The 11,379-nt window shown below is 41.0% G+C and overlaps 1 protein-coding gene across 5 annotated transcripts; it reads right to left on the bottom strand.

Moving 5' to 3' along the window:
- Window positions 1-36: 36 nt before the first annotated feature.
- Window positions 37-11,277, bottom strand: zfat (zinc finger and AT hook domain containing). Of its 5 annotated transcripts, none has more exons than XM_084027973.1 (24): window positions 11,112-11,277; window positions 9,997-10,155; window positions 9,457-9,627; window positions 9,032-9,157; window positions 8,727-8,837; window positions 8,465-8,587; window positions 8,280-8,353; window positions 7,806-7,891; window positions 7,542-7,640; window positions 7,139-7,287; window positions 6,631-6,722; window positions 6,291-6,439; window positions 5,357-6,206; window positions 4,621-4,747; window positions 4,273-4,505; window positions 3,993-4,074; window positions 3,727-3,846; window positions 2,638-2,811; window positions 2,441-2,529; window positions 1,984-2,122; window positions 1,772-1,878; window positions 1,133-1,220; window positions 896-993; window positions 37-499 (listed from the first exon to the last, which is right to left on the bottom strand). In XM_084027973.1, exons 1-24 carry the CDS (start codon window positions 11,128-11,130, stop codon window positions 299-301), a joined length of 3,666 nt encoding a protein of 1,221 aa, XP_083884099.1. In that variant the 5' UTR covers window positions 11,131-11,277; the 3' UTR covers window positions 37-298. The 5 variants fall into 5 exon arrangements, with proteins under 5 accessions (XP_083884099.1, XP_083884100.1, XP_083884101.1 ...); XM_084027974.1 differs by having other exon boundaries at window positions 7,542-7,637; XM_084027975.1 differs by having other exon boundaries at window positions 7,806-7,876.
- Window positions 11,278-11,379: the final 102 nt, after the last annotated feature.

Here is an 11,379-nt window from a genome sequence, read left to right as displayed (position 1 = left end):
AAAATGAAACCACTCTGGTGCATTGATCACTTCAGGACATTTTATTTAAATATAATTTGCAAGTACAAAATATGTCACATAATCACACAAAAAAGTATTGCACTTATGGTTTTCATGATTACCAAGTGTCTGAAAAATAAATCTGATGAAGGAAATTCTAACAATGACAGGGAAACATTCGCTGAATCTTGATTGTATTGCCTATTAATACATTGTATATTACTTTTGTAAATCTAGGGATCTGTAGATCTGATCCCTCAACACTGATGGATTAACAGATGCTGAAATGCAAGCATTACTAGTTGATTTCTACAGTGTGTTCCTGGACGTAGACAATGTAGTGGTGTGTGTTTTCTCCCTGAGTGAGGACTGTCAGAGCCTCCAAGCCATGTGCGTCCTCCACCACCATCACCTGGTTACCGGTTATACCCCCCTCTGCATTCACCACCATCAGCTGGTTGGTGCACTCTCCGACTTCCTGCTCGTCAGCGACCTGCAACTTCAGCCACAACGAAACATCAACATTACGTCGTAACCAGTGTTCGAGCTGAGCTCCCATAGAGAGAGGACTGGCTCTCATGAATGCAGTTAACTCAAATATCTGTGGGGGTCTCTGAAAATACAGCAGCATTTAATCATTTTAATTAATTAAATTTTTTAATTACAAATAAAGCTATTTTCCCTTCCACATACGGAGTAATATTGACGTTAAAGATAAATAGCTTGACATAATGAAAAATTGCACAAAGTTTGTAGCCTGGGCTGGGCTGTGTCCACAAACAAAACAAAAATAAATTAAAAAAATAAACTTTTGGAGACCTCCACAGAGATTAAATTATTACTCTAAGCCAGCTTGTAAGCACTCATTATTTCCTGAGAATGTGATGTTGTTTACCTGTTGTACGACGGTAACGGTGCCTGGAGCCATGGCAACCATAGAGGTGACTGCATCGTGAGTCTCTGAACTGAATTCGGTGATCTGCTGGATATCGACTGAACATGAAAGATGCATTTATTGTAATGTGTCACAAAGTACATATGTAATCACTTCCCCCGATTATCAGCAAAGGAGAAATAAAAAAAAAATGTCTGTGGGTTTGTCTGTATCTATGTTTATCACTGCTGCTTTTACCGTTGTCCTGCAGGGCTGCTACAGGTACTTCTGTCAGCTGCTCCTCTTCCTCCACAGGCACATATTGGGCCTCTAATGTCTCCCCCACCTGGATATTCACACAGATTGTATTATCCTGAAAAAAACACTGATGCTTTGATCAATAAAAATAATTGTTACTTAAACTATACGTTTGTCAGTGGTTTTCCTGCTTCTGATATTTTGCCAGCAGTTTCTAAATCAGAATTCAAATTTTTCATGACAATAAATCGGAACAGAAACAAGACAAAGAGTGTCCATCTGTTCTAGCAGCTCTGTGTGGCTGGACTTTGGGCACAGTGTTGCCTTGAGCTTAATGCTAATATAAGCATGCTAACATGCTCATAATAATAATGCTATTACCAGATTTACCATCTACTATTACCATCTTAGTTTAGCATGCTAACAGTTGCCAGTTAGCAGTTAACACATAGTACAGATGAGGCTAATGGGAATGACATTCGTTTTGCAACATTTTGGACAAAATGAAATTTTTACCTGATGATGACCCTATCATTCGTCCCGATGGGACCATGAATGTAATGAATGTACTCTACCAAAACGTATGCCAATCCATCAACTAGATGTTAAGTATTTCACTGAATAGTGAATACTGTTTACCTCCCAGGTGCCATCCACCACTTTCAGGCTGTGTTTGCTCTTCAGGTGGCGGTTCAGCTCCCACTTGGTGCCATAAACAAACTCACATTCAGGACACTTCATACCTCCTGGACACGGGCACACACAAACATCCGTGTTAGGTCATGCTGCTGTACACACCTTTAGTTCTGCGCTGCTACAGGGCTCAAGTAATATTAAATGTGAGATCAGACCTTGCTGTTTCAGAGCATCAGGGTTAGGCACTCCTGGTCCGGCATTCTGATATTTCTGATCTGGATGTTTCATGTTGTAATGTCGCTTCAGTGGACCAGCGATGTTACAGGAGTAGTGGCAGTGGGCACAGCGAAATGGCTACACAGATGGACAAATACAAATAAATGCAAATGAAATATCTGTAAGACAAGACTACTTTTGACATGAATATTTCTGTCAAAACAATGACATGACATCTGGAGCTTGTGTTAAAGTGCCTGTTAGCCCATGAGCAAGTAGGGTTGGTCGGTTCCATTTGAGGAAAATAATGCTTCTTGTGATTTTTGGCATGGTTTTGATTGCTAGAGTTAGAAAATACAGTATGGGATAGTTTTGCATCACTGGTAGCTGTATCTGTGCCAAAAATCACCGGCGGCCCAGATTGGGGTTCCTGGTTTAGGGACTATTTATTCTTACCTTAAACTCAGCGTGTTGCTCCATGTGTCTGAGCAAGGAAGTTCTGGAGACTGAAGTGAAGCCGCACTCCGAACATGGAAACCGCTTCCCTGAACAAACCCCAAAAACAATTGTCCTTGTATATTACCATTGTCAAGCAGAATACTTATAACATACAATAATCAATTATAACATGGACGAAAATACATAATACACACCTTCATCGGTGTGGCTCAGTCTGTGGCTTTTGAGCGTGACTTTAGATTTGAACTTTTTCCCACACAGATCACACAGGTGCCGTCTCTCCGTGTTGTGTCGGTTCATGTGAGTCTTCAGGTTGCTCCTACTGCGGCCCGCGTAGTCACACACAGTGCAGACGTACGGCTTCAAACCTGCACACACAGACGCACAAAGAACAACCACATGAGACAGCAACAAAAGGCTAAAAACTTAAACCTTTTTTATATAGCTAAGGGATAAACAATTGTGGGGAAACCAGATGGTATTTGCTGAGGTGTGCTACGTTGTATGAAAGCACCTGAACACTGCTCCAGATGAGATGGACCTTTTGGTAATAAAACATTTGTAATCTAATCATTTATAATAATAAAGTCAATCCACTATCTTGTGAGTGATATATGCCTTCAAGGTGAGTGTTTTGTGGGCACCGCCAGCGGTAAGCTAGGAAGTGTAGCAAAATCTGAAGTAACAAGGAGAGAGTGGCAGAAAGAATGAAGAAAACAAAGCCAGGCTCAGCCTCACGACAGATGCTTTCAGGTAAACAGCTCATCAAGGTAAGTTAGTGTATAAGCACAGGCTGAGGGGAAAGGAGCAGACTTACAATTCACCTCCTCCAAACAAACAGCTAATATGGACAGGGTTTAAGTTTTAATCCACTTCAGCTGAGCAATCACACATTCATTAGCAGTGATTTTATGAGTCTCATATTACTCATTAGATTCCCAGATGAACGTGTCTCATAACTTTTGTGTAACTTCTGCCCATCTTCATTGCCAGATTTCTATTCTTTTCATCTTTGAGATAACACCAGCAGCATACAAGTAGACAATCGTCTCATTATTTCACACATAATTTGACCAGCAGGCTTATTTACTCCTACAACATGTGCAATGTGTTTTCAGTCCATCCTCCTGGAGGGCTGCCAGGAGGAAAGGGAGACAGATGGAAGCTGAGCTCGCTCAGTAATCAGGCGGTGAAATACGGTGTGCGGACGCTTCGTGGGCGGAGTGGTGTTTCTCCACACGTGTGCTGCGTGTTTGGTTTGCCTGTGTGGAGGAATATCACACCTTGGTGAGCCCAGATGTGCCGCTGAAAGTCACTGCTGTTCTTGAGGAAGTAGGAGTCACAGTAGGGGCACTTCTCTGCACGCTGCACTATCAGTCCTTTACCCTGCACAGGTAGTGTGTCTGCCCAACACACACATGCAAAAGCTATTTATTTCATACAGTAAGCATGGTGGAAAATGAAAATATGATAACAAAAAAATACAGGTTTTAAATTGTTTTTCAGAGGACAAATATTAAGAGCTCTGGTATATTTGTGTATTCTTTACCGGGGTGGGATGTTTTGATGTGCTGTTTTAGTCTGTGCTCTGGGCAGCTGTGCTGGCAGACAGGACAAGTCACCGTCTTACTCTGAAAACAACAGCAAGACAAAGACATTAAGACAAATCTCACCAAGAGAAATCAAGAGTCAATGTTTGCCTGCAGATACATCACATTAATGCAAATCAACTAAAATGTTGATCAAACATGTAAAGTTTCATTGAGGTAAACAAGTACAATTTTTAATTTTAATTTGAGTTTGTTTCCTGTCAGTCGGGGGCTGGTTACCTGTTCCAGGTGCGTCTTCAAATGGGCCTGAAGTTTGTATTTGTCAGGAGTGGCGTATTTACAGCCGGGACTGGAACAAGGCAGCAGCAGGCCGCTGTGCTTCTGGATCTGGTGCCGCTTCAAAGAGCTTTTGGTGATAGACGAGTAGCTACACTTTGAACAGTAATGCGAGTGCTCCTTGGTGTGTGTGCGTACATGGACGTTGTAGTGGACTTTGTACCAGAACAGTTTTCCTGTGCAGCAAAGAAAATAGACGCTATTCAACACTCGACTCAAACGCCCAATTTAACTAAATAAATAACAGGACAAAACATAACCGGCATCCTCAAGAGGGTTTCATCATCTCACCACAGTATTGACATTCCAGGTCACCGTAGATTTTCCTGAGCCGCCGGAAAGACTCCATATTGAGCCGAGCCTTCTGAAGGGATGAGAACACCTGCTGAAACGCACTCTGATGGAAGACTTCCGACACCTGTCCACAGAAAACAAAGAACAAGTCAGACGCCGAGGAGCAAAGCTGCCACCTCAGCAGAAGATGAAAAGATTAGAATTAGAATTCCTCTAAGATGAGTTATGTATTTCAGACAAATAAATGTATTAATAATTGATGTCGTCTGATTAAATAAGCAGACTACATCATAATCTTTATTGAGTGCATCATTGCCTCTCATCATTCCTTCTATACATACAGAAGATCATTACTTTTTGCTCATGCCAAAATAAAAGTCTTGTAATGTAAAAGATCATAGAGGCACTTATTACTGGCTTTTTAGTCAAAGTATTTTGATAATTGATTAATCATTAAGATCCTTTTTAAGTAAAACATTCCAACATTCTTGTTTGAGCTTCTAAAATGTGAAATTCTTTGCTTAATCATTATATTTAATTCAATCTTTGGGTTTTGGTTTGTTGGTTGGACAAAATAATAATGAAAACAACATTACATTTACATTTACATTTAGGTCATTTAGCAGACGCTTTTGTCCAAAGTGACTTACAATAAGTACATTTGTCAAATTTGTCATTAGTGGCAGTCCTAATCAAAAGGACTGTCCTTCTTGAGTGTCTGTAATTCATTTACCGTTTCTGAGTGGGGAGTTTGAGAATCTTCCCCTGGAGGTGCTGATGGTATTTGTGTGTTCTCATCAGCCGGAGGGGTGTTTTCTTGCGTCCTGGTCTCCAAAAGAGGGGTGTGACTGCTCTCTTGTGATGAAAAAGTCGTATCATCTCCAGCTGTAAGGGTGCATGTGCCCGTCGTGTTTTCCTGCGGCTTCTCCCCAGCTGTCGCTTCATCCTGTTTGTCAGAGGGAGCGATGGTTTCTATAGAAATAGCTTGATGGAGCCGTTCTTGGGAGTCTTGTTGTCCACCTCCGTTTTCTACTTCTCCATCTTTCCCCTGTACTACTTCGGCGCTTTCACCCTGAGATATAACTTGCTCTTTTTCTTTCTCCCCAACTTGCCAATCCTCCCCCCCGACACCATTTCTTCTATCCTCCTCACACGTCCTCTCATCTTCATGCTGCTGCTCTATCCTGAGCTCTTCCTTCATCCCGTTCTCCGGAGCTTCCGTCTCCTCATCCCCCCACATGCCTCCTCCGGGCTGTATCAGATAGTAACTGTTGCTGATACAGTCGGTGAAGGTCTGCTCCTGGTCCAGCTCAGGGTGAGACTCTTTCAAGTGACTCTTCAGTCTCTGCGAGCTGACAAACTTCCCATCACACACACAGCACACGTATAGGAAGAGGTGTTTCCTGACGTGAGCAGCAAGGGTGGCCATCTTGGTTGCAGCATGGTCACAGATGAGGCAGGCAAAGGGGCGCTGGGGCCCATGGATCAATAGGTGGCGCTCCCTCTCCAGCTGGTTCTTGAAGCGTCGGTTACAGGTGGGACAATGGTACAGGAGCTGTCTGAGGCCCTGGCGAGTCTTTAACCTGGACGAGATAAAGCGGTTAGAAGGGCTGGTGTGTTGGATGGGAGACAGGGAGGTGAAATGATGCAGCGACTATAGATCAAACCTCAGTTGTTGGTAGTTCTGGTACACAGCAGGGTCTTTCAGGTTATGCCGTTTATCCATGTGTTTCAGCAGGTTCTTTACATCTGAGTATTTTTTCTCGCAGAAGCTGCAGTGCTGCTTCACCTTCATGTGAACTCGCTCTATGTGGACCTGCATAATCAGAGACACAGCATTACAGCTGCAACTTGACAAACAGTGCTGCAGCACTGTGAACATTTAATCCAATCTATCTGGATGTAGAAACCAGAATCAAAACACAAATATTGTAATAATAATACAAATTATAAGGATAAAACAATGCTACGATTTATATCAATGGGAGTAATTAAGTTATAAAACACCTTGAGGTGTCCTGGGCTGAGGCAGTTGAAAGGACAGTGTGGACAGCTGAACTTCTCTCCTGTGTGTTTCCTCAGGTGAACGTTCAGGTTGGCTTTGAAGGGAAACGTAAGGTAAGTAAGCAGCTTTCACAGGAATTTAAATTAATGTGCGATTTAAATATTGATGGAATTACCCTTTACTGCTATATGTTACACAAATACTTATCCTTCTAATAAGTTTTGTTTGTTTCCAACTATTGTTCTAACTCACACAGGCTCCGCCCTCTACTGGACTCTATGGGTAATACTCTCCTCCGATCAAGAGCATGCATTCACTCAATGAAAATTTGCAGAAGCATAGGCATGAAGTGCATACTTGAATACACGAGAACACAAACCCACATTATAAATGTAAAAACTTGCTGGAAATCTTACAAATGGGAACATTATATGATTTAAATGATTCAGTCTCACTTTGGATAATCAAGCTAAAATAATTTCTTTGTTTCCCTTGTGAGCCTGGATTTACCTTTAATAGCTGATGCGTAGTCACAGTGTGGACACTGGAATGGTTTCTCCTGGGTGTGCGTCCTGAGGTGGGCGACCAGTGAGTGTCTGAATTTAAAGATCTTGTTACAGAACTCGCAGGCGAAGATTTTCAACTGGCTCTGAAGTAAACTTGGAAGACAAAGAGAAACAATATTACATTTCCAAGTTGACTAATAGCATTGTAGTTGCTATTGTGGCGAAGGAGATTGTTGTTGATGTTGCTAAAACGTTTTTCACCTTGCTTTAGGTAAGATAAGTACATTACCAATAAGGAATCACTAAATAACTTATAACTCCAAAAACAGGGAAAACAAAATCAAACATCTCTTTTCTGTTATACTGTAAGATTACAACCAGATTTATTTACAATATCCATACAGTACTTGGTTGCATCTTGCTTGATAGAATATTCCTGGAAGCCTCTGCTGGCTGCTGCTGCTGTTGTTGTTGTTGTTGTTGTGGTGGACGAAGGGTTCAGACTGCTGACAGGAGATGACACTGATGGATCAGACTGCTACAAGAACAAACTAGCAGCACCGATGTACTCTCACATTTTATAAACAACCTTACTAACAATCCATTATTATGGCCATCAATTATCAAGCTGAGAGAATAATAGGAGAGATGGATATTTCCCATTATGTTACCTTGGCTGCTGATCTGTGTTAGAGTTACTGTCGCAGGCAGTGGCTTCACTTGTAAGGTCCTGTGACTGACTCTGGAAAACCGCAGACTGACAAATTAGATAAACAAATCCATTAAATATTGGGAATCACAGATCAGACCAAATCAATTAAATATTAGATTATAAGGTAACACACACATTATATCACAGAATCAACACATTCCACAAACTCATTGGAAATGCTTAAACAATTCCAAAAATAAAATGTTGTTTTTGAACTAACATTCTTGTGTAATTATGAACCCAGTGGTCAGTAGAACCACAACACAGCAGGTTACATGGTAGTAACTGGGAATACTGGGACACAGTTTCTGAAAAAAAAGTGTAATTTTTCCACACTTATGAGCACCACAAATAACATCCAAACTGTATGCCAGGCAAGTTACTACAAGGGGTGAGTGAAAAATATTTACATATATATATATTTTGTGGTTACCTGAGGTTGAACCTGGATGTCCGAAGACTCCGTTTCTCTAGAATTATCCTCGACTGGAACCATTTTAGAAACACCTGTTCAATTAAAGATAATTGATCATTCTTATCAGTATGTCTTCTGCTGCAGTCGAGTCAGCTGTTATCCAAATCATAAAAGTAAACATAAAAAGGCTCTTGAAGACAAACCTGGAAGTGTTTTATCTTCTGTCAGAACAACACTGATGACTGACTTTTTGTTTCCCGTTACTATGCCTCCTTCTTTGGAGGCGCGGCTTCGGTTGGCTCTTGGGTGTCTGAAGCCGCCTACATCTGCAAGCAGAGAACAAGAACAGTCAGACAGCTAGGATCATTAATCTTTCACAATAAAGTAGTGATTTAAAGCAGCAATTAGATGTTCATCCTACCGTCCATTTCTTTTGAAGAAACCATGTCCTGACCTTAAACTCACCTTTTTCTCTCACAAGCCCTGGTCTTGCTGCGTTTTGTTGCGTCTGGTTTGGATCTGACCCGCCAGGATCCAAACTCCCAGAATCCTTGATTCCTGCTACACCACAGCTCACTGAAAATTATTATTAGGTCTGTTAATCACAATCACCTGAATTGCAAAGTAAAATAAATGGACCCCCCCCCCAACAACTGTAGTTAATGCTGAGGAATTTAATAATCCAAACATGTTCCCTCAGGTCACCCCAACTTTGAATGCCTCTTTGGCACACATTCATTTTGCTTTTGCTGATTGGTTTCACTCATTACCATTCTCCTCTTCGTCGTCCTCCGCCTCCTCTTTCAGGCAGATGTGTTTGAGTATCTGTCGTCTGTTGCTGAACGAGCGATGGCAGTCTCGACATTCCAGCCCCGATATCCCTTCATGGTTTTTGCCTAGCAGAGGGCGAAAAAACAAATGCATTTTGTGAAGCATATTTACAAAAGTCACTGGCAACAACACATTTATTTGAGGGAAAAAACTCATGACTAAAATGCCTACAAATAAATGTAGTGACGGGTAAATTAGTCCTTAAACCAGGCAAAATCCAGTTCTCCTAAACCACTGGCAGCACTTGTCAGTTCAACTGCCTGTCCATTGTCACTCAAAGTAAGCATCTTCTTGCAGTGGTACTCCTATCTACTGCTTGAAAAAGGACAAATTATGGGATGCATATAAATTAACACCATATTACCTTGTAATGAGCTACATTGTCTCTCTCCATCCTCATTATTATTCCTTTCTTCTTCTCTTGGAATATTATCCTCTGGAGAATGGGGAGTGTTGTCCTTGCTCTCTGTTAAATCTGGGCGGGACTTCTTCGTAGAGCCTTTCGGTCGTCCTCTTTTCCGCTTCACGGGGCTCTCTGTGGGCAAACAAGATACAAATTTATACACACATATATATATATATATACACACACACACACACATACATATACACATGTACATTTTTAATGTCCCAAATACAATCAAATTTTTTCTTTTTAATTATCCACATTTGTTTTAGCTTGGCATTGTCATGGTATTCTAATTAACTTTGACTTGACTACCATTCCATGACAATGAATACAATACTGTATTAGACTCAAGCCCCTATCAAAAACATTGTACAACAAAGTCCAATTCATCCTCAACTTAGTGAACGTAGTGATAATTATTATGAAATAGTATATGTGGTTTGTTTTTTTACATGATTTTGTCAAAGTAATCCTGGCAGTGACACATTATCTGACCTGCCAGTGTCTCCACAGCCTCTCCTGCAAGAGGCTGCAGAGAAATGATGATGTCATCAGGAGGCTCCTGCTGGGCGTGCAGCTGGGAGCAATGGTCCAACAGCTGAGAGCGACTGGGAGAGAAGAGGTTGCACAGCCGACACATGAACACTGAACCAACTGGGAAGACACGGAGACGAAACGTGGCAGGGGGAAACAAGCAGAGTAATCGTTAGAGAGATTCATGTCATTATCCTGCTTTAAAACAATGGAGCAACTTTTCCAGTCATTTTATCCTCATCCTGATACTCCATACTTAGTTTGTATAGATGTCAATGTTAAATGGAAGAAAACAAGGGAAATGGAAGGGAAGGAATGTGCGACATTCTGTTGGTTGTCTGTGGTTCGATGATAGGTGTTGGAGGATGGTTTGTTTGCAGGAACATTTTATGATAAATAAAGATTCTTTAAAAAGTCGTTTGGTTTCTACTGTTTCACAATCCGCATTTAACAGAGCAGACTGTATGGGCTCATTAACATAATAGCAAGACTAACTAACATTGAAGGGTATATTACTAAACCAATTACTAAGGTATGTATCAACAATTTATCAGCAATGTTCGAGTTTATGTATTTAATATGGATGTTAACTCATAATGTGGGACATCAGCTTGAATGTACAGTAGCATCGGACAGACACATCCAGCTCTTCTGTCCATCCACCGTTATCTTGAGCGTGTTAATGTTTTAAAACTGATCTATTTTGTTTTTTTTTTGTGAAAAAAGAATCATGGGAAATATCAGCTAGCGTTGATGTAAGGTGCTGTGTTGATGCGTTTCCTTTCTAAATAACATCGATGATCTGTCTCCACTTCTTCCGTTATTAATATTAATATAACGCTCAACTGACACTTTGTGTCTTCAGTTAGCTGACGACTGTGACGGACTCCGTGGACTACTTCATTGCAGAACAAATGTATCTATAACGTATACAGCGAGAATAGAAAATACAACACTGCGAACATCAGCACAGGCACAAGTTTTAAAGTAAACACGCCAGTTTACTTTCATTTGGCCCAAACTAACATGAAGACCAGACAAACATATTCGAGTTGAAGCTAGCTAATATTTCTTACCTGTTTTTTGTCCATCCATTTCTCCAGGATGCAAACAACAAAAGCACACTAATTTATCGATGAATTTCAGGCATCGTACAGCTAAATATAATAACTAAATTTTGATTTTAGAGTCTAATTTCATATTACGCACGTTGAAATTTCTGTCGAATCTGCCACACAAGTCCTTTCAAGCAGCGGAAGTGGACCAGACCCAATAATCCTGCTTCAGGGAGAGCAGCGCCCTCTGTGGCAGGATGACTATACTGCGGCCGATGACTTGTAAATT

Source organism: Eutrigla gurnardus (assembly GCF_963514095.1).
Source record: "Eutrigla gurnardus genome assembly, chromosome: 14".
NCBI lineage: Eukaryota > Metazoa > Chordata > Actinopteri > Perciformes > Triglidae > Eutrigla > Eutrigla gurnardus.
Note: the sequence above shows the minus strand (reverse complement) of the source record. Positions and strands in the feature narration are given on the sequence as shown.